At 41.3% G+C, this 24,064-nt stretch overlaps 1 protein-coding gene across 1 annotated transcript in view; it reads left to right on the top strand.

Moving 5' to 3' along the window:
- The window catches only part of COL19A1 (collagen type XIX alpha 1 chain), a 335,135-nt gene that overhangs the window by 268,649 nt on the left and 42,422 nt on the right, over window positions 1-24,064 (top strand). The window contains exons 33-40 of the mRNA XM_038744466.1: window positions 3,693-3,737; window positions 5,205-5,255; window positions 5,341-5,385; window positions 8,974-9,000; window positions 16,597-16,650; window positions 18,636-18,680; window positions 23,003-23,047; window positions 23,155-23,217. Of these exons, the coding sequence (XP_038600394.1) occupies window positions 3,693-3,737; window positions 5,205-5,255; window positions 5,341-5,385; window positions 8,974-9,000; window positions 16,597-16,650; window positions 18,636-18,680; window positions 23,003-23,047; window positions 23,155-23,217 (375 nt within the window). The remainder of the gene's footprint in view (window positions 1-3,692; window positions 3,738-5,204; window positions 5,256-5,340; window positions 5,386-8,973; window positions 9,001-16,596; window positions 16,651-18,635; window positions 18,681-23,002; window positions 23,048-23,154; window positions 23,218-24,064) is intronic.

Below are 24,064 nucleotides of genomic sequence, written 5' to 3'. Positions count from 1 at the left end.
GAGGAGGAGAGGCAAAAGGGGGCTCAGTCTGGGAAGGCCTCCTGGAGGAAGTGAGCTCTCAGTAGGTCTTTGAAGGGAGGAAGAGAGCTAGCTTAGTGGATGTGTGGAGGGAAGGCATTCCAGGCCAGAGGAAGGAGGTGGGCCGGGGGTTGACGGCGGGACAGGCGAGAACGAGGTACAGTGAGGAGGTTAGCGACAGAGGAGTGGAAGGTGTGGCCTGGGCTGTAGAAGGTCTTCTCATCTTTCTATCCCTCTTAGTCCCTTTCCCCTCATGCCAGTCTGTTCTTTACTCTCTCCTGATTCCTCTACTATTCCTTTAATTTCTCTCCATCTCCCTCCCTGCCTTGACCTCATCTCTTTATCTGTTCTACTTCTCTCACTTCTTCTTTTTCCTTTCTTTTAACCTGTTCTTCTTTCATTTGTCGCTCTTTCTGATTCTCTTATTCTCTTCCTCGCACTTTGTCCTCTTTCCCATTATTGCTTTTTCATATCTCTTTTCTCTTATCTCTCCCTGTCCCTGTGCCCTATCTGGCCATCCTCTTCTTTCTACCCCTTCTTCCTTTTCTCATCTGCCTGGCATGGCCTAGTGAATAGAGCATGGGACTGGGAGTCAGACAGACCTGGGTTCTAATCCCAGCTCTGCCATATGACCTCGGGCAAGTCACTTCACTTCTCTATGCCTCAGTGCCCTCATCTGTAAAATGGGAATAAGACTGTGAGCCCTCTGTGTGACATGGACTGTGTCCAACCTAATTATCTTGTATCTACCCCATCACTTAAAACAGTACCTGGCACATAGTAAGTGCTTAAAAAATACCACAATTGTTATTATAATTATAATTATTACTGCCCTCCTCATTTTTCCTCCTCTCTCTGATCTCTATTCCATTTCAGTTCCTTCTCTTCCTGTTTCTTCCATGTTCCTCCATTCTACAACTCTAGTTTATGTGGGCTTCTCCCACCTTCTGTTGGTTCTACCTTCACAGCATCACCAAAATCCACCCTTTCCTCTCCATCCAACTGCTACCACATTAATCAAATCACTTATCCAGTGCTTAGAACAGTGTCCGGTGCTTAAAACAGTGCTTGGCACATAGTAAGCTCTTAACAAATACCATTATTATTATTATCCTATCTCACCTTAATTACTGTAACAGGCCTCCTTACTGACCTCCTTGCCTCCTGTCTCTCCCCAGTCCAGTCCATACTTCACTCTGCTGCCTGGATCATTTTTCTTCAAAAATGTTCAGGCCATGCTTCCCCATTCCTGAAGAAACTCCAGTGGTTCCCCATCCACCTCCACATCAAACTAAAACTCCTCACCATTGGCTTTAAAAAGTACTCAATTACCTTGTCCCTTCTACCTCACTTCTTTTACTCTCCTACTACAACCCAGCCCACACACTTCAGTCCTCTAATGCTGACCTTCTCACTGTTCCTTGATCCCATCTGTCTCTCTACCAACCCCTTGCCCATATCCTGCCACTATCCTTCCTCATATCTAACAGACAATTACTCTCCCCCATTTTAAAGCCTTATTGAAAGCATATTTACTGAGCACTTACTATGTGCAGAGCACTGAACTAAGCACTTGGGAGAATACAATATAACACACATTCCCTGCCCACAACGAGCGTACAGTCTAGAGGGGAGAGTCAGACATTAATATAAATGAATACATTTCAGATATGTACATAATTGCTTCCCTGATTAACCTCTCCTTTCCTCTTCTCTGACTCCCTTCTGCATCGCCCTGACTTGCTCCTTTTATTCAAGGAAGCAGCATGGCTTAGTGGAAAGATCATGGGCTTGGAAGATCAGAGTTCATGGGTTCTAATACTGGCTCGGCCACTTGTCAGCTGTGTGACTTTGGGCAAGTCACTTAATTTCTCTGTGCCTCAGTTACCTCATCTGTAAAATGGGGATTGAGACTGTGAGTTTCACATGGGAAAACCTGTTTACCTTGTATCTACCCCAACGCTTAGAACAGAGCTTGGCACATAATAAGTGCTTAACAAATACCATCATTATTATTATTATTGTTCATCCCTGCCTTCCAGCATTTATGTACATATCTGTAATTTATTCATTTATATTAATGTCTGACTCCCCCTCTAGACTATAAGCTTGTTGTGGGCAGGGAATGTGTCTGTTATATTGTTGTATTCTTCCAAGTACTTAGTTCAGTGCTTGCACACAGTAAGTGCTCAGTAAATACAATTGACTGACAGACTGACCTCCTGGCTGTACCCAGCAAAACAGTCCCAAGTTGGGCCAATCCAATAAACCCAGTAGTGGAGGGTCATAGGGTTATCTAGAGGCTGTATATCTTGAAATTGCTAGGGTCCAGTCCAGGCTGGAAACTGAGTAGCCTGGAGAGGTGGGCTTAGCAAAGTGACAGGAACCTCGCTTCTCATGAAGCTTGATAATAAGATAAAATTCATGTTTAGGGGAATAGTGAAGAGCTTTAGAGACAAGAAAATGTGCATTCCTCCCTCTGCTTCTTCCCTCCCTCTCCTTTCTTCTGCATCCAGCTTTCTCTCAGCATGGCTCAGTGGAAAGAGCACAGGCTTTGGAGTCAGAGGTCATGGGTTCAAATCCCAGCTCCACCAACTGTCAGCTGTATGACTTTGGGCAAGTCACTTAACTTCTCTGTGCCTCAGTTACCTCAGCTATAAAATGGGGATTAAAACTGTGAGCCCCCCGTAGGACAACCTGATCACCTTGTAACCTCCCCAGTACTTAGAACAGTGCTTTGCTCATAGTAAGCACTTAAAAAATACCATCATTAATTAATTCTCTCAGATATCCCCAGGACTCCCATGGACAAGAAAACACACAATACTGTTTTATAAGTGCTCATTTTTATTCAACAGATTATATTCTTCATTAAACAAAGCATCATGATCCTTACTACTGGGGAACTTTAAATATCATGCTTTAATTTTTCAAGAGCAGTTTTTTTTTTTTTTGGAAAAGAAATTTCCCCAAAATGTTTTATAATTATTATTCAATGGAGACAATTGAATTTTGTATTAAAATAAACTGAATTTTGTTTGAAGCAATCACAGATATTTTCCATAGAAATCCATAGCAATAGAGTTTGGTACCTCTTCAGAAACACTGAAATGTCAACACTCTACAATGGGAAAGAAGCAAACATCTAGGTTAGAAAAAGATAAATGGAGCAAGGACTTTAAAAATAAAGCCTCTCTATATCTGATTCCTCATAACATCAATCAACCAATCAATCAGTCAATCATATTTATTGAGTGCTTACTGTGTGCAGAGCAGGATACTAACAGCTTGGGAAAGTACAATACAAAAGAGTTGGTAGACGTGTTCCCTGACCATAGTGAGCTTACAGTCTAAAAGGAGAGGCAGACATTAATATAAATGAGCAGTTTATAGGTATGTCCATAAATGCTGTGGGGCTGAGGGTGGGGTCCCAAGCATCGGTTCTCCAGTTTCAGTCTTGAAGATCTACATTCTTGACAAATCCCCATCTCCTAGACCATGGTCACCAAAATGGCAGGAAGTTGGCAAGTGTTGGACAACATCATTAGAAGCACTGGAACAAAAAAGGGATTGGGAATGGATTTGTGAAGTCATTTTCCTAGTCATAAAATGATACGAATGCTGCCTAAATCTAATTTTCTGTTCACAATATTTCCGTAATGCCTTTATTTCAGGGCAGTGAGGGTGCCCCTGGGAAACCTGGACCACCTGGACCCCCAGTGAGTCATTCTTGAAACATTTAGCACTGTACAATTTGTGTGGTCAGGAGCAATGGAAATAACTTCAGTTTATGAATCAGTGGACACAGAGTTAGTACATAAACTTTCATGTGTGAATAATGGATGAACTAACTAGCTTTTTCTGTTGAAGACAATAACTGAGATTGTGAGAAGTCCAATAACTGTGGACTGAGATTATATATACCCTAGACTAAATCTCTTGATTTTCACATAGCAAGAAATTTAGTCAGGTATTTAAGACCACCATTACATTTTGGAAAGATCGAAAGTTAAAGTTTACCTATCTTTGAAACAATTCTCGAATACTATTATTTCTATCACCATCATTAAGTTTGAAAATTTTTCTCAAGATCAGTTGTCTGGCCAACATTTCTTGAGAATGTGAATATCGTTTCTGAAGAAAGTACATGAGCTGTTAGGAAATATATAAATGGGAATTTTGTGCCAAAATGGGCCTCTATGTAGAGCTCTGATTTGAATTTTGAATCATCCCTCTTTGCTCAACAAATTTCAAGATCTGATTTTCATTTAAACAGCACCTCACAATACAGTGTATGTTGCAGTTCCAAAAATAGCAGCATAGTAGGAATAACCGGGAATATTAAATTATTTTTGCATTTTTGGCATGTAAGAATGAAACATTTGTCAAAAAGGGAGCCCTGATTTGAACATTTTGTCTGAATTACACAAGAAGAGAAATAAAATTCCCAAAGGTTTTTATTTTTACCCACAGCTGGATATTTCTTCCTATATGATAAAAATTTCTATTTCATAAGATACGGGACTTTACCCTAGAGTCTCAAAATTATTGGTAATTCAAGTAATTTGGGACCACATGTGTTTTGCATCAGCTTAATTCACCAAGTTTCTGATCCCCACTTTTCTTAGGAATACATTTTTATGGAAACAGCTACACAGGAAGTAACATTAATTATGGCTACACACAACAATTATATATAATGAATGGATTGTGAAAAGAAAAATGAATTCCTTCAATTGCCAAAATTGTAACCATTCTTAGCTTCATCAGTGCTTTTGTATTTAGCCCATACATTTTGTGCTTCAGAGTTCAGAAGGATGTAAACAACCAACATAAATTTACAATTCAGCTGCTGAAATTTAATCAATTTTTTTTCCTTTGAATTTATAAATGTGTCATCTGTCGAGCATGGATTCCATTCAATAGTGATAATACCTTGATGCCCCAGGTGTAGCTCAAATGCTCTCAAGTTTGGTTTTCACTTTGCTTCATTCACTTTTCAAAAGATAAAAATAGAAACATATTGCTATTGCTTTTATTTATAACCTTGTTTAGTTCTTAAAATTCTTTTAACATTAATTTTAAAAGTCAAGAATACAGAATGGCAGAACATTGGATCACTTGTTTAGAGAAATAGAGGTGATGTTGCCTTCTAAACAACTTCTGAGTATTTCTTTCATTTCAAGGGTGTACCTCTCAGTGAAGGGACAGGAATGAGCAGCTTATACAAGCTCCAGGTATTTATTTTCATAAACATTTGGATTATTTGTCAAAGGACAAAATGCAGTGTTGTAAATTGAATTTCTTTCCTTTTCCTCAAAGGGAGGTGTTGGCGCTGCTATCTCCCCTGGTCCTCCTGGTCCTTCCGTAAGTATTTGCTGTATTCAATTGAATCTGCATTCACGAAAGACAAAAGGGAAAGGGACCTCAGCATACACACATGTATATCCTCTCCCCAGGGAATGAATGAACTTAAATGGACAATAATGAAACATTTTACTCTGCATTAAGCCTATTTTTTTACTTGTGGAGCCAGGGGAGAGGAGGAGCAAAACATCCTTGGCCCTGTGGAAGAGAGCAGAGTCCTCTTCCCACTTCGAAGAAAGCATCTGCCTCTTTTAGAGAATCAGTGGTGGGACAGAAGTTCTCTCTGTGCACAGCTGTGCTTCCCAAACTTGCAAACAATATATTGGGAGACTTTCCCAGTCTTCTCTACACTAGTTGGATCCCCAGAGAAGGAAATCAGTCTGAGTTGGCAGCGAGTCCCTGTCTTTGGAAGCACGGTCTGGTACAGTCAACATTGTACTGAAGGGAGGTGGAGAATGAGAGCATCCAAAGGGACAGAAGAGCAGGGCCTGCTCCAGTGGCCACATTGCCACTCTCAGCCTCACTCCGGCCCAGCCACATATCCCCAAATGCCACAATAATAATGGTATTTGTTAAGTGCTTACTATTTGCCAAGCACTGTTCCAAGTGCTGGGGTAGATACAAGGTAATCAGGTTGTCCCACGTGGGGCCCACAGTTTTAGTCCCCATTTTACAGAAGAGGTAACTGAGGCACAGAGAAGTTATGTGACTTGCCCAAAGTCACATAGCTGACAAGTGGCAGAGCCAGGATTTGAACCCACGATCTCTGACCCCCAAGCCCAGGCTCTTTCCACTAAGCCATGCTGCTTCTGCCATGGTACGCTTTCTGTGGTGAACCAAAGTCCTGCTTAAAATTCCTACCCAATTTATGTTTCTCCACCACTCTCTATCCCTTGCCCTAAGTACCTTATAACAACAGAACATTCTCCCCATTGACTTTAGGTGAAAACACACAATAGGGGTTCAGAAACTGTCAACTGAAACAATAGGGAAACAAACATCAGGCTAGGAAAGCAGAGCAAAGAGAGGATTTTTAAAGTTTCCCTACAGCTTTCACTACTAAACAGCTATTCAGAGTCCTAAGGTCCAAGATGACAATCACTGAAGACTCTTATCAATCTATCAATAGTATTTATTGAGCATCTACTGTCTGCAGAGGATAATCCTAAAGCTTGGAAACAATAGAATACAATAGAAATACCAGTACAAGTACAATAGAAGTACAGTAGAAATTAGTACACATAGTACTGCTTTCAAGAACTTTACCATCTAGCAGGAGAGACAAACAGTAAGTTGCAGTTAGAAACTAATAGGATATATAAAATATGTACATAAATTCTTAGGTGGAGTGAACGTGGTACTGAAGTTGGGGACTACTAAGTAGGGTTATAAAATGGAGGAGCAGCATGGCCTAGTAGAAGGAGCACAGGACTGGAAGTCAGTGGATTTGAGTTTTAATCCCAACTCCACCACTTGCTGGTCGTATGACCTTGGGCAAATCCTTAGCACCTATGAACCTCAGTTTCCTCATCTGTAAAATGGGGATTCAATGCCTGTTCTCCCTCCTACTTTGACTGCTGTGAGTTCCATGTGGGACAGGGACCATGCCTAAACAGATTTTCTTGTATTTTAGATAACTTAGAACAGTGCCTGAGAAATAGCAAATGCTCAATAATAATAATGGCATTTGTTAAGCACTTACTATGTGCAAAGTACATAGTACTAAGCACTGTTCTAAGCACTGGGGAGGGTACAGGGGGATCAGGTTGTCCTACGTGGGGCTCACAGTCTTAATCCCCATTTTACAGATGAGGTAACTGAGGCCCAGAGAAGTTAAGTGACTTGCCCAAAGTCACACAGCTGACAGGTGGCAGAGCCAGGATTAGAACCCATGACCTCTGACTGCCAAGCCCGGGCTCTTTCCACTAAGCCATGCTATTCAACAAATATTCCAATAATAATAATGATAGGAATTAATCAGGGAAGGCCTCCTGGAAGAGATTCATTCAATCGTATTTATTGAGCACTTACTGTGTGCAGAACACTGTACTAAGCACTTGGGAACTACAAGTTGGCAACATATAGAGATGGTCCCTATCCAACAGTGGGCTCACAGTCTAGAAAGAGATATGATTGCATAAAGGGAAAATTGTGGATTTTTAATAAGGATGGGGAAGGAGTTCCAGTCAAAATAGTGTAAGAAGGAAGTCATTAGTAGTTGAGACAAGAAAGAGGCAGAGTAAGAAGATTAATGCTAGACTTTAAGCTCACTGTGGGCAGGGAATTGGTCTGTTGTTGTATTGTACTCTCCCAAGTGCTTAGTGTGTGCACACAGTAAGCACTCAATAAATATGATTCAATAAATGAATGAATGAACTTGAAAGAATGAGCTGTGATGTAATGGGGCAGTAGGAAGGATATGTATGGGAGAAGAGAGCTAATCGACTGCCTTAAAACCAATGATCAGGATTTTACACCTGATATAGAGAAAAATGTATTAACCACTTGAGGTTTCTGAGTTAGGGAGATGTGTGTAAAAAAAAAAAAAAAAAAAAAAAGTCATTTTAGAAAAATGTCCAGAAGCAAAGTCAATTTATTGAATGCTTGCTTTGTGCAGACCACTGTACTAAGTGTTTGGGAGAATTAAAAACAACAGAGAAGTATGGACTAGAGAGAGGAAGATTTCTGAGGTGGCTGATGTAGTAGTCAATCCAGAATATGACAAATGCCTGGACCAACATAGTTGCCATTTGGATGGTGAGAAAAAGGTGGATCCCGGAAAAATGCCCAGTAGGATTTGATGATAGAATGAATATGGGTGTTGAAAGAAAGTTCAGAGTTAAGAATATGACAGACACGGAGGATGGTGGTGATAACTGTGATGTGCAAGTTATGTGGATATGAGGATTTGTAAAGAGTGATGGGAAATTCAGTTTTGGACATGTTAAACCTGGGGTGCTGGTGGGAATCCACGTAGAGAGGTCCTGGGGGCAGGAGGAAACATGAGATTGCAGAGAAGTAGTGAGGTCCGGGCTAACAAGGTAGGTTTGGGTGTCATCTGCATTAAGGTGGTTATCAAAGCCAAGATAGCAGATGAACTCCCCAGGTGAGAGAGTGTAAACTGAGAAGAGAACAGAACCCAGAACAAAACATTGAAGGAGAAAAGGAGACAGGAAAAAGATCAAATCAAAAGCTAAGAGGGGAACTAGAGGAGAAAAATCAAGATTAGGTAGGATTTCCAGGAGACGGGAGTGAGTAGTCCACAGTGTCATAGACATCTGAGAGGTCGAAGGAGAATAGGGATAGAATAGAGTCCATTAGATTTGGTAAGAATTATACCTCTCTCCTTTTCCTCCCCTGGTTCCTAGGCTCACAGCCAGCTTCCAACCCAGACATCAACATTCCAGAATTAGTTTTTCCAGGAAAAAAGAACTGCTTGCTCATGAATTTCTGAAAAGTTGAAAATCACTTCTGCATATACCAAGTTCAAGTCCCCACAGTGCTATTCTTATTTCAGATTTTAATGTAATCTAAGCTTTTTTGTTTTCCATTGTTTTCAAACAATCTTTCTATGTGTTTTTCTTATAGGGCCCAAAAGGTGATCCAGGTTCAGTGGTAAGTGTATTTTAGTATCTTAGCTCATTTTAAACATGTAATCTATGACTCTGCTGGAACTATATAGGGAATTAAAGGGAACTGAACTGCCTAAGAATGACCAGCAACTGTAACTGTAACTTACAGTTACAGTAACTGTAACTGTAATTGTAATTGTAACTTCCCAATGTCATGAAAACAGTCTAAATCCTGAGACTTTCCAGGGGAGATCCATTTTTATGGAGGAATAAGTTTTTTTGCTCACGTTCTCAGATAAGATTTATTGCTCATTATAATGAGTTACAGAGATGATTAGTGAATTTTCATGGTGACTCTTACTCTCACTTTGAGGCTGTCAGTGACATTACGGCCTTAGTGGTTATAGAGAGGAAACAAACTGCCTCCAATCTTTTCCTTACAGCTCGTTCAGCCCAGAACGTTTCTGGTAAAAATGACAACACTGTTACATATGTGGAACAGAAATCAATCAGTGGTATTTATTGAGCACTTACTACATGCGAAACACTGTACTAAGCACTTGGGAGAGTATAGTACAACAGAGTTATCAGACATGTTGCCTGATCAGTCAATCGACCCATGGTATATAGTGGGGGTGTTTGTATACAGAGCACTGAACTAGTACACAAATAGCTTGGACACAAGTAGCTTACAGTCTAGAGTGAGAGACAGACATTAAAATAAATTATGAATTTGTACGTAAGTGCTGTGGAGCTGGTAGTGGGGTGAATATCAATTATAAGTACCATATAAGTATATGGTACAGATCCAACGTGCATAGGTGACACTCAAGAGGGAGTAGAGGAAATCAGGGATTAGTAGGAGAAGGCCTATTGGAGGAAATGTAATTTTTAGTCAAGCTTTGAGGTGGGAAGGGTGGTGGTCTGTCATTAATATGAATCGGGAGAAAATTCCAGTCTTGAGGGAGGATGTGGGCAAGAGGTGAAAGTGAGATAAGCGAAATCAAGGTACAGTGCATAAATTGGCATAAGTGCGCAGGCTGGGTTGCAGTAGAAGATCAACAATGTAAGATTGGAAATGAGCAAATTGAGTGCATTAAAGCTGATGGTAAGGAGTTTTGGTTTGACACAGAGGTGGTTGGACAACCACTGGAGGTTCTTGAGGAGTGGGGAGATGGGGACAGAACACGTTTTGTTAAAAGCGATCAAGGCAGCCGAGTGACGTAAGGACTGAAGTGGGACATATAGGATACGAAGAGGTCAGTGAGGAATATAATGCAGTAGTCAAGGCAAGTAATCAAGTGCTTAGTACAGTGCTCTGCACACAGCGCTCAATAAATGCGATTGATGATGAGAAGCAGCATGGTGCTGGGAGTCAGAAGGGCCTGGGTTCTAATCCAGACTCTACCATTTGTCTGCTGTGTGAACTTGGGCAAGTAACTAAACTTCTCTGTGCCTCTTTACCTTCATCTGTAAAATGGGGATTAAGAGAGTGATCCCCATGTGGGAAATGGTCTAAACCCAACCTGATTAGCTTGTATCTACCCCAGCACCTGGTAAGTGCTAAACAAATACCATAAAAACAAACAAAAGAAGATGGGCTCAGTATAGCAACAATATGACTGGAGACAGAAGGGCAGATTTTAGGGATGTTGTGAAGGTTGAATCAACAGGACTTGGTGATAAGTAGAATACTTGCCTGCTGTATGACCTTGGGTAAATCACTTAACTTCTCTGTTCCTCAATTACCTCATCTGTAAAATGGGGATTAAGACTGTGAGCCCCATGTGGGACAGGTACTGTGCCAAATCTGATTAGTTTATAGCTATTCCAGCACTTAGAATAGTGCTTGGCACATGGTAAGTGCTTAATAAATACCATAATTATCATTATTATTATTATTTGGGTTGAATGAGAGTGATGATCTGAGATTATGGGGAATCATCCACCTAGAGATGGTAGTTGAAGCTGTGGGGGTGAATGACTTCCCCAAGGGAGTGGGTATATAGGAAAAATAGAAGGGAACCTGGAACTGAGAAGGACTCACACAGTTAGAGGTTGGAAGACAAAGGAGAACATGAAAGTGATTAAGAAGGAAAAGCCAGATGGATAGGAGAACCTGAAGACAGTGTCAGTGAAGCCAAAGTTAGAAAATGTTTCAATCAGTCAATCAATCATTTTTATTGGGCACTTACTGTGTGCTGAAAGTGCTCAATAAATACAGTTTTTTGAATATTAGTAATGACTGATATTTTCTTTTATTGGAACTTTTTCATTCACTTGATATTTTATTGAATTTTTCCCTTTCAAGATAGTAATCCTTATCGGCATTGGACTTGTTCAAAGCTACATACCTTATTTCCTCGAGACTTAAAAAAGCAGGATTTCTAGTATAAAAAAGTGGCTATGGAGATTTGCTTTATAGCCATTTTGCACTAGTCACCCAGAAACTGAATTAGTGTGCTAAAGCAACCTTCTCATTTAGAACTTTCATATGAAGAGTTTAACTCAGCATGTAATGAATATACCCCATAATAGGCCAAGAAGAAAATAAGGCTCAATGTGTCTCTCTACTGTATAGCTTCACTACGGGAACTCTCCCAAATTCAACGGATTGCACAAATTATTTGGCATTTTTCTGTTATGCCCTCTTCAAGCATGTGTTCCAACTGGGCATTTCTCATTTATGTGCCTTTAGCTATGTATTAGGAGAAAATTAGCCTTACTGATCAAGTTCCATCATTAAGTAAAATATATTCATAAAGTTTTCATTATAGTCCAATTTAGTGAAACTCTCAGCAGATGCAACAGACCTGAATACTTTTTAGCCAGAAAAAAACAAAATCACAGAGTCACATCTGAAATCTAGTATTCCAATGGGGACTTTTTCATTTGCACAGTTCCCACTATATAAATATATGCATACATAATATAGTATATGCATAGTTTAATTTATATTATCACTTCTTTCTCATTAAAAATCAGGCTGGCATGTAAGTCTGCATTTTCCCTTGATGAGTCAGTCTCCATATATAATATGGAAGACATTTATATAAATGGAGGACATTTTTCCACCTCAGGGGTCCTGTACCACTGTCTTCCCAATTTCTCAAACCCAAATTAAAACTTGCCTTTTCCACCACCAATCATGTCACTCCTTCATTTAAAAATATAATTGATTCTCTCTTGATATATTAAATCTTTCCTCCTGTATTAATCTATTTTAACCTCATCTCCTAACTGGCCTTCTGCCAATTACCTCTTTCCATTTTGATATGACTTAGTTTGCTTAATCACTTCTTTGGATCATCTTAATTTCCAGAGTAACTGATAGTGAATTCAATGCTGGTGGACTTCTTGTTGGCTGTTCCTGGATCCCATTTATTATTATTATCGTTATTATGCTTACTATGTGCAAAAAACTGTTTTATACCCTGGGATAGATATGAGTTAATTAGGTGGAACACAGTCCCTGTATGGGGCTCTTAGTCTAGGTAGAAGGGAGAATAGGTTAATTGAATTCCCATTTTACAGATGAGAAAACTGAAGCACAGAGAAGTTAAGTAACTTTTCCAAGGTTACAAAGCTTGCAGCTGGCAGAGTCAGGATTAGTACCCAGGTCCTCTGATTCCCAGGTCTGTGCTCTTTCCACTAGGCCTTGTTGCTCCTCTAAAGGAGGAGAAGAGAGGGATAGGGGTGATGGGATTGTTCAGTAGCAATATTTTGGGACAAAAAAGAAGCCAACTCCTCCCCCTTTCTTCATTAGTCTTGGGGAGAGAGAGAATTTGAGGCCCGCTTGAGAAATATTTACCAAGAGAGACAGTGTTGTTTGGGGAGAGTTGGGTTTGAGTGATGAAGAGGACAAGTAAATGGGTCAGGAATAAGACAAGGATGAAGGGACGATTTCCCATGCTATAGTGGGGATTCCACAGGCTCTATTCGGTTGAGGCTGTGAGTTGAGGGCAGGGGAAGGGCACAGTGGGATGAGTGACAGATTTCCCATCTCTGTTGACGGCACTACCATCCTTCCTGTCTCACAAGCCCGCAACCTTGGTGTCATCCTCGACTCTGCTCTCTCATTCACCCCTCACATCCAAGCCGTCACCAAAACCTGCCGGTCTCAGCTCCGCAACATTGCCAAGGTCCGCCCTTTCCTCTCCATCCAAACTGCTACCCTGCTCATTCAAGCTCTCATCCTATCCCGTCTGGACTACTGCACCAGCCTTCTCTCTGATCTCCCATCTTCGTGTCTCTCTCCACTTCAATCCATACTTCATGCTGCTGCCCGGATTATCTTTGTCCAGAAACGCTCTGGGCATATTACTCCCCTCCTCAAAAATCTCCAGTGGCTACCAATCAATCTGCGCATCAGGCAGAAACTCCTCACCCTGGGCTTCAAGGCTGTCCATCACCTCGCCCCCTCCTACCTCACCTCCCTTCTCTCCTTCTACTGCCCAGCCCGCAACCTCCGCTCCTCCACCGCTAATCTCCTCACTGTACCTCGTTCTCGCCTGTCCCGCCGTCGACCCCCGGCCCACATCATCCCCCGGGCCTGGAATGCCCTCCCTCTGCCCCTCCGCCAAGCTAGCTCTCTTCCTCCCTTCAAGGCCCTGCTGAGAGCTCACCTCCTCCAGGAGGCCTTCCCAGACTGAGCCCCTTCCTTCCTCTCCCCCTCGTCCACCTCTCCATCCCCCCATCTTACCTCCTTCCCTTCCCCACAGCACCTGTATATATGTATATATGGTTGTACATATTTATTACTCTATTTATTTATTTATTTATTTTACTTGTACATTTCTATCCTATTTATTTAATTTTGTTGGTATGTTTGGTTCTGTTCTCTGTCTCCCCCTTTTAGACTGTGAGCCCACTGTTGGGTAGGGACTGTCTCTATGTGTTGCCAATTTGTACTTCCCAAGCGCTTAGTACAGTGCTCTGCACATAGTACGCGCTCAATAAATACGATTGATTGATTGATTGATTGAGTGGGTGGAGGGGTTGGAGGGGGTGTTGATGGGAATGAGGTGACAGATGCTGGTACAAGGTGGCAGGCAGAGATTGGATGGCAGTGAGCTGAGGAGGGCCAGGATGAAGTGGGGTGCTGGGAGAGGAGGCCAGCTAAAACAGATTATATTTCATCAACAGAATCTAAAAGTTATCCCAACAGAAGAGAAAATGAAAAAATTTTGAGATCTCAAGGCGAGAGGGTGGTAGAGAAAGAAAACGTTAACATATGGAAAATTAACCAGAGAACCTACATCAAATCACTCTAATGTATATTTTTATATTTTTCTCCCCAGTAAGGAACGTATCACCTTGTTGTTTTGAACTTCCCAAGTGCATACTACATTGCATTGCATTCACTGGGTGCTCAGTAAATGTCTGTCTCCCCATCCAGCCTGTGAGCTCACTGAGGGCAGGAAATGTGTCTACCAACTGTGTTATATTGTCCTGTCCCATGTACTTTGTACAGTACTCTACACACAGTAATTGCTCAATAAGTAGGATTGATAGATTCCTACCAATACTAGAACAGTGACCACTACATCTTGGAAACCCTGAGCAAAACTGAGATTTGAGCCCACTGTTGGGTAGGGACTGTCTCTATAAGTTGCCATCTTGTACTTCCCAAGCGCTTAGTACAGTGCTGTGCACACAGTAAGTGCTCAACAAATACAATTGATTGATTGATTGAAGGGGGAGAGGAGCAGTTTCACATAATGGAAAGAGCATGGAATTGAGAAACAGAGGACCTGGATTCTAATTCTGCTTCCACCTCTTGCCTGTTTTGTGATATGATTACATATTTATAAACACAGACTTTATATAGTCTTGTAAAGGAAGAGATAACCATGATATGAATTCATCATATTTTTTTTGAGGTACTGGGTCAACATGGATATTTAAAAATCATTTTTTCAGGATCCAGAAGTAGAAACAATTACTAAATCATGTTACTACTTATTAAAAGTCCCTTAATGAGAATCAGTCATATTTATTAAGTGCTTACTGTATTCAGAGCACTTTACTAAGTGCTTAGGAAAGTATAAAATAACAGAATCGCTAGACATGCTCCCTGCCCACAGTAAGCTATCCATCGAGACAGGGAGAACTACAGTAAAATAAATAAATAAATAATTTATTTATCATACATAAATTATACATAAGTCCTTTGGGGCTGAGGGAGGAGTGAATAAAGGGTACAAATCAAAGTGCAAGAGTGACACAGAAGAGAGTTGGAGAAAAGGAAATGAGGGCTTAGTTTGGGAAGGCTTCTTGGAGATGTGCTTAGTAGTAATCTATATTTTTATAATTCTTTCAGTGTAAACTGAAACTAGACTTGCATTCACATAGTCACTGATAATTTACTGCTAGTACAATCCAGTTTAGAAAAATTTGATGCATCTAATTATCTTTAAATGATCCAGGAAAGTCTCAAAAGTCTAATGTAACTTTACTTTTAACTGAAAAGTTCTAAAGAAATACTTTGCCTTTTATGACTATATTTCATCCACTGTAAGCAGTTCTCACCACTAGAAATAAACGCTGCTTTTCTAAAGGCTCCATTTCTGGGTCTGCAAGACTAGCCTGTATTCTATCTCATGTAAAATATATTCATGGTACAGGAATCTCCTGAATTTATCTTGCAAGAATATACAGATGACCATCACCTGGAGTCTTAGCTTTAAAAGTTCCTAGAAACATTTTGCCTCAAGTTTTGTTAATAAGCAGGCACCCACCGTCTACATATCCCCCCTCAATATAGCCAAGGAGGTTAGACCATTTTTTTGAGACAGCCCTCTACATCTTTTCTCAAAAATGGAGATAATTTTCTACACTAATTTAGCAGCTACAGATGTTTCCCTAGTTGAAAGCCCCCATGGAGGCTGTGAGTACAGATCACCTCCTCATTTTAATGTCTGTCTCCTCCTCTAGACTGTAAGTTCAGCATGGGCAGGGAATGTGCCTGTTATATTGTTGTGTTGTACTCTCCCAAGCACTTTGTAGTGCTCTGCACACAGTAAGCACTCAGTAAATAAAATTGATTGATTGATTGACTAAAACTGATCTGGGATTAACCTGACCGGTCAGCTGTGTTGGCAGTCTTTGCCTTGATGTCTTGATCAAATGGAAACAATATATTGAAAATAAACGCACATCACTCCTGGGAATAGATTTTTTTCTCAAATGATTAAAAAATCAAATTATAGAAGCAGTATGAACTAGTGGATAGAGCAAAGTCCAGGGAGTCAGAAGGACCTGGGTTCTAATTCTGGCTCCACCACTTTTTTGCTGTGTTACCTTGGGCCAATAACTTAACTTCTCTGTACCTCAGTTGCCTCATCTCAGTTGTACCTATACCTCAGTTGCCTCAGTGTAAAATGGGGATTAAGACTGTGAGCCCCATGTGGGACATGGACTGTGTCCAATCTAATTAGCTTGTATCTACCCCAGTGCTTAGTATAGTGCCTGCCACATAGTATGTGCTTAATAAATACCATTTTTAAAAAAACACATGTGAAAAAGGAGGTGCCATGGTGTGTTCAATTTCAAATTGAAGCTTGGTTTACACTAACATCTATTTCCTTTTCAACCCAATGGCTGCTCCTTGAGTTCTGAATTTTTTTTTTTCTTAAAGGGAGAACCTGGCCCAATGGGACTGCCTGGACTAGAAGGATTCCCAGGAGGAAAGGTATGTAGGATCAATAGGATTGGAAACCAGGGCTTCTTTCTATCCTGCTTTGACCAGTAAGAAACCAGGGTTTCTTTATATCTTTCTTCGACCAGTGAGCATAGTTCCAGAGTAAGAACCTTGCTAAAATGCTTTGCACATCTTTATTTTCAGGATACGGACCTTTATTAGAAAAGGATGAAAGTGATGCTGATGATACTTGGACCTGGGGGAATCTAAAGGTTTTATGTAGAATAAGGAATACCTGAAATCTAAAGCTTTTATGTAGAATAAGGAATACCTGACAGAAAATACTTCATCCAGACCAGTATTCTATCTTCAGTCATGGCGGGAAAGGGATGGACATGAAGGTTGCTCTCGCATGGTTAGGGGTGATCAAGGTTGTATTTTTGGTCGAACTGTAATGTAGATCCCATTGGCATATGGCTAAAATGGTGTCTAAATCTCCACAAAATATTTACCAAGTCAAATGTCTCATTTTCATTTAGTTACTACTAATATTTTCTGAGTAGCAGGTTGGCTCATAGCACTGTACTAGGCACTTGTTAGCATATAACTTGAAGGCAGTCCTGCTTGCAGTCTTGGAAGGAAAAAGTAACCCGGCAAAAAATAATAAATATTGAGTGAACCCATTCTGCTCCCCATCCCACACCCAGTGCAAGGAGCAGCAAGTTTCTCAATGTTCTGAACAGTTTTGCAGTTCCTGCTTTATCCAGCCTCTGCTTCATCAGGAGGGAGAGACCTGGGCAGACATCATTCTTGAGAAAGGGGGCCCATGAACTTCTGAACAGCCCATTCATGATGGCAGGAGTTTCAACCAGGTTGCTCTGTTCAAATCCCCTGTTGCTTCCAGTACCCACACCAGTTCTCCTCCCCAATACCTCCCTCAAATCTGTGCCACTCAGCATGGTGCTTAGAACAGTGCTTGGCATATAGTAAATGCTTAACAAGTACCATAATTATTATTATTATTACCTCTGGTTTCCCGGGCTTCCCAGGCAAGTGGGCCCTTACCACTGGCCCAGTTCTTCCTGACACATCCTCTACCTTATTCCTAATGGTAAGAGGCACCGAGACAGCAACGTGGGGGTTATCACATCAAAAAGGAGTTGTAGTCATTTAATTTGAAAGCAAGCAACTGTCTGGTACCTAGTAGAAGGGTCAGGCTGAGAGTACAGCCGTGGACAGCAGTAACACCACACCCTGCCCCTCCTCACTTTCTCTGCCTTTCATTCATTCAATCATATTTGTTGAGCACTTCCTGTGTGCAGAGCACTGTACTAAGCACATGGAGAGTACAATACAACAATAGACACATTTCATGCCCGCCACCCCCCTCAGCCATATAAAGCATTTGCTGATTTCTGATTCAAATTTCATTCCAAGATTTAAATGGCACCTACCATCTACCTGGAAGGAAATCAGCAACTCTGTCAACACTGGGAAATACTGAATATTAATACCTGTACTACTACTGTAGAAAGATTTTAGACGCCTTAAATATTTTTGAGAATGAGGTAAAACCTTTTAAAGGACCACTGTGTTTGAAAGTAATTCTGACAGTATGCTTGCAAATTCTTCATATTACTCAGTGAAAAGTGATTAAAAATAAATTGTTTCTTACTACTTTAGTACTAGTAGTATTTATTTACTACTTACTTTATTGACATACTGTGTGCAGAGCACTGTATTAAGCCTCGAGAGAGAATACAATGGTCTGACTTAAATATAGTTCATGCCCCTTGGTGAGGCTCACAATCTACTACTTTAGAAAAGAAGTAGAAAATCAGTTATCCTTTCTGGTTGATGATGCATTTTTGCTTGAAGATATTTTCTCCTTCCAGCCCAAACCGGTGTCACTAAGCTTAAACAAAGTTTGGTTGTTATTTAAATTTCTTTCACTAGCTTTGTATCTGTGTTTGTTAAAGCCCGGCTGAAATTAGGTAGTTGAAGGATTACAGTCTGAATATTTTCCTTTTCTTCAGGGAGATCAAGGCCCAGCTGGTTCTCCCGGAATAGCTGGAATACCTGTGAGTTCATTGTTTTAAGAAATATATTTCATGTGGGAGAACGTTACCTTACTGTAAATGTAATAGAGGAGAAGACAATGCGTCTTTGATGTGCTGGAAATCTCTGACAGGACTGACATGATTGCCTCCTGGGTATGTACTCCATGGGCATTTCCAAAGAAAGGAATACAGAAAGCTATTCCATCCCTCTACCACCTCAAGACTGTTGCTCATCTTCCTGCAGAATCATTCTAAGTAAACTCTTCCATTATCTGGTTCCACTTCTCATTGCTCACCTTTAAAAGAGTTTGTCCAGTTGAATCTGGATGTGTTTCAGTTCCTTCTCCTGTCTTGGAGGATTTGGAAAATGGGTGTCGTGGTGTAGCAGCTTGCTGGAATGTTGATATATATGTATGTTGTGTTTTTATTCACATACACAAACACACACACATCAAAGCAACACAATGCAACTGGACCTGCTATCACTTCAGCCACGATTGTGTTGCCCCATTCTCCATCAGTCCGAGATGGACGGAAACACCTCAGCCTGGAGGGGTGTTCAGGGAAAATGGGAATAGTCTGGAGCCAGAGTAGATAATAATAATAGTGGTATTTGTTGAGCGCTTACTATGTGCCAAGCACTGTTCCAAGCTCCAGGGTAGATACAAGGTAATCAGATGGTCCCACATGGGGCTCACAGTCTTAATCCCCATTTTACAGATGAGGTAACTGAGGCACAGAGAAGTTAAGTGACTTGCCCAAAGTCAAACAGCTGACGAGTGGTGAAGCTGGGATTAGAACTCATGACCTCTGACTCCCAACCCCGTGCTCTTTCCACTAAACCACACTGCTAGGGGAGGTTTGCCACAGATTCCCCCTCTAATTCACACTCTAAAATCCCCTATGAAAATCAAAGAAAGATAACCTCAATTGAAATGGCCTCCTTCCAAATTATACCTTGCTCTGGTGCCTTATTATTCCTAGAAAGTTGTAACCCACCAGGTATTTCCCTTAGCCTCACTTAATTGGTTTAGTACTGTCTCATAAATTAACCCTTCAATCCTTTCATGTAAGAATGCAGGACAAGATTACATTGAAAATCATGAAATCAGAAACAAATAATAGTACTAGTGTTTATTAAGTCTCTACCATGTACAAGTCACTTAGGCACTGGGAAGGAAGTACCCAGAGGAGATCCCTGGAGCCCAAGGGACTCATAATCTAAGAGTAAGTGAGGGGAGGTAGTTAACAACAGACACATAAGGAAAGGTGAACCAAAATTATAAAGGACAAGGATCATGATAAATTCAATTGTAATGGCAGGGGTTCAGGCTCCTTGTGGCTCAGATTGGCAATCCCAGAAGTTATTTCTGCAATCATGACATTGGTCTTCCCAGAATTCTAAAAATTGAGGTCTTACCAGGCCAGAGCAGAGGCTGCTGGCAACTCAGTGGCTTGAGGTGGGGCCGTCTCATTCCCAACAGTGTGCCCCAGAGTTCAGGACTAAAGGGAGCGGTGGAGGGCTCACACTGCTGCCACTTGTTCACTGGACTGGAGCAGGGGCGTATGGGAGCTATCAGGGAAGCTGCTGTTCTGCCCTGTAGGACCACCTTGCACCCTGCTCACTCCCATTAGTCTCTGGTACCCCATGAGGACCAGGCAGGTGGCGGAACAGGAGGTATTCCTCCTTTGGAACCTTTGGTTCCTTTACATTCCCTTCTTTCTTTTTCCCCTTTCCCCTCCTTCTTCTCATCCCTCTATTTCCCCCCCTTCCCTCTTCTCTCCCTCCTTTGCCCCCTCTAAGCCCTGCTCCCACCTGCCTGACTCTCTCAAAATATCACTGCAAGTTCACTCTTACACTGAAATGAAAAGTTGGCATGCTTGGTCAGGAATACTTTCACAGAGTATTAATCTTCTACATCCATCAGGAACCTACCTAGGCACCTCCTGCCTTCCCCATCTGCTCATTCTTTCCTCTGCCACAGCTACCACTGAATAAAATAATCCCTGGTAGTATTTGGGAAGAGAGTGAACAACTAAACTAGTGCTTTGTACCCAGCGAGACTGAACTGAAGGTGGACCCCACAACAGAAAAAACAAAAGAGCAGTAAGCAGGACCAGGCTGGCTCAGAAATCATTACTGGGTAACCTTGACATGAACACTTTGTAGTGAACGTTTCCTTGCTTGCTCTGAATTCCAAGCAGATAAGGAGCAGCTTGGAGCCTTCTGCAGGCAACGCTGGCACAAGCCATCTAGACGTGGGCCAATAGGTATGAACACTGGGATTTTTTGGTATTCCAGTGAGCCATTCAGACCCTGTGATTAAAGACCGAACTGTGTGTGCAGTACTCTGCACACAGTAAGCGCTCAATAAATACGATTGAATGAATGAACGAGAACTATGCTTTGTCTGCATTCTCTGAAGCTCACTACCCCATACATTTGCAACCTCTGTACAATACCTAGAAATTCCTAATCATTTTATTTAGAGGTGAAAGGTGAAACTTTATGAGTTCTATTGTTCAGTAGGAATTTCTCTGTTAGAATCATACCCACATTAAACAGTATTGTATAGTTGAAAGTACTCTGACCTGAAAGTCAGAAGGTCATGGGTTCCAATACCTACTCCACCACTCTGAACTTGGGCATGCCACTTAACTTCTCTGTTCCTCAGTTACCTAATCTGTAAAATGGGGATTGAGACTGTGAGCCCCACGTGGGACAGGGACTGTGTCCAACGAGATTTGCTTGTATCCACCCCAGTGCTTTGTTCAATGCGTAGCACATAGTATGCACTTAAATTGCATGATAATAATAATAATAATCTGTAATTATTATTATTGTTATTATTAAGACCAACCCCAATTCAAGGGCTTAGTTAGGGCTAGGCAAGAGGAATAAAAGACACTTTACCCAAACCCCAAACAATACATCACTGGATGGGAAGAGGATCATTGAGAATAAGAGCTAAGGAAAGTCACACACTCTGTGGTACTAGGGTTTCTGGGACTTTTAATTTTTTACAATTGTTTGAAAAATGCTTGAAATATATTTTCGTGTTAGAAGAGGGTACCACTGATGGTGAAGTTCACACATGAGTGTGTGTTTGGCCAAAAAGGCCATTGCAGTATCTACAGTCCTGTCCACATTGGGCACACAACAATGTTGCCCCTGTTGTCTTGTGGTGCTTAATGTTTTCAGGTCCTGGTGCTGTTTTATTTTTTGCTTTCTTGTTTCTCTTTCCAAGTGTTGCTTTACCTCAGAGACCTACTCCCTTTTTGATGGCATTATGCCATTCAGGTCTAGCCTCAGCAACTGACTTCTAGTTTTCAGCTGGGACTGAGACTATGTCGTAACCTGGGACTTGTACTCCCATTTGCTCAGGAGATCGGTGATTTATAAAGATAATTTAAAGAGATCTGGGCCTGACATCGGCTATTATTTTTGAATGATGTAGTTCAGCTGGGATGAATTCTCCTGGCTCAGCAAGCTTTAGTCTGATTAAGCCAACAACCCCAGGCTCTGGCCAGATTGTGCTACACTGATTTAGGCTTGCAAAAAGTGCTGTAACTGCTCTCTGTGCCTTTTGGGCAGGCCAGCATTAGTGGTGCCCTCCTGTCCCACTTTATTTCAACTGATATGGAGTCACCAGCTGGGCTTTGTTGATTTTCAGCAGCTCTGTGCTTGGAAAATGAGACATGAATTTCCAGTCTACCTTCTTTTTTTGCACAGATAAAAACGGCCCTAGGCATTTAGTGACAGAGCCAGAAGGAGAAGCAGGTTTCGTGCTGATCAATCTCAGTGATTGTTGATTTGAACAGCATCACCCACCAGTAGTCATTGGAGTCTTGTATACTAAACCAAATTACCAGTCGATCAATCAATTAATTGTATTAATAATAATAATAATGGCATTTATTAAGTGCTTACAATGTGCAAAGCACTGTTCTAAGTGCTGGGGAGGTTACAAGGTGATCAGGTTGTCCCACAGGGGGCTCACAGTCTTAATCCCCATCGTACAGATGAGGGAAGTGAGGCACAGAGAAGTTAAGTGACTTGTCCAAAGTCACACAGCTGACAACTGGCAGAGCTGGGATTCGAACCCATGACCTCTGACTCCAAAGCGCATGCTCTTTCCACTGAGCCATGCTGCTTCTGTATTGAACACCAGGAGCACAGGCCTATACTAAGAGCTTGGAAATATGCAATATGACAGAGTTAGTAGACATGATCCCTGCCCACAAGGAGCTTTTAGTCTAGAGGGAAACAGACATTTCATTTAAGAACAACTGGAATTTGGAAAGTTCAAGACATGGCTTGTAATATTGGTTTCTTTTGACAGGGGAAGCCTGGAGCTCCTGGCCCCCCAGGAATGCCAGGAGAGCCAGTAAGTCCCTATTTGAAGTCTGATTTGTTATATTTACAGTATGTTTTATAAAATACCTAATGTAGTGTGTGTGTGTGCGCGCGCGTGTACGTGTATTTGTTTTGAAGGGTGAGAGAGGACCTGTTGGAGACATAGGATTTCCTGGACCAGAAGGACCAGCAGGAAGGCCAGTAAGTAATTCACCACCTACTTTTCAGGGTGCAAATTTGTTGTGGTTGAAAAAAGTGATTTATGACTCCTTCCCCTAAAGAGAATCAAGACTTTGATAAGTGAGTTAAAAGAAAGAAATTCAGGAACGAAAAGATTTTCTCTCCTGAGTCAATCCTGAATGGATGACCCAACATAACCTAAGGTAATGTGAAAAAACATGTAGAAAATGCTTTATGAAATGTAATGATGGCAGGTGGAGACTCATAGGACCAGGAGCAACACTCTCATACCTACCAGAGAAGCAGTGTGGCTCAGTGGAAAGAGCATGGGCTTTGGAGTCAGAGGTCATGAGTTCAAATCCCGACTCTACCAACTATCAGCTGTGTGACTTTGGACAAGTCACTTAACTTCTCTGTGCCTCAGTGACCTCATCTGTAAAATGGGGATTAAAACTGTGAGCTCCCCGTGGAACAACCTGATCACCTTGTAACCTCCCCGGTGCTTAGACCTTGTAACTTCTCCAACACTTAGAACAGTGCTTTGCACATAGTAAGCATTTAACAAATAGCATCATTATTATTATTATTACCAGTTGAGTTCCCACCAGAATATGGAGTGCAAAGAGCTAGTCAAACATAAGTAACACCTAACCTAGAGTGCCAATCTTGAGTCTAACACAAACTTAGATGTTGGAAGAGAAATGGTTTGCCACATCACCAAGTCCCTTTCCTGTAGATATATATTAAGATATATCTAATATATATCTTAATGGCCACAATCTAAGACAATCTACTAGCATTTTTCACTGTCCTGAATTCTGCCTTACTTATTGAAAATCATTGGTGCAAATTATTTGTTGTTCCAATG

The sequence above is a fragment of the Tachyglossus aculeatus genome, chromosome 1 (genome assembly GCF_015852505.1).
Source record: "Tachyglossus aculeatus isolate mTacAcu1 chromosome 1, mTacAcu1.pri, whole genome shotgun sequence".
NCBI classification, from domain to species: domain Eukaryota; kingdom Metazoa; phylum Chordata; class Mammalia; order Monotremata; family Tachyglossidae; genus Tachyglossus; species Tachyglossus aculeatus.
Note: the sequence above shows the minus strand (reverse complement) of the source record. Positions and strands in the feature narration are given on the sequence as shown.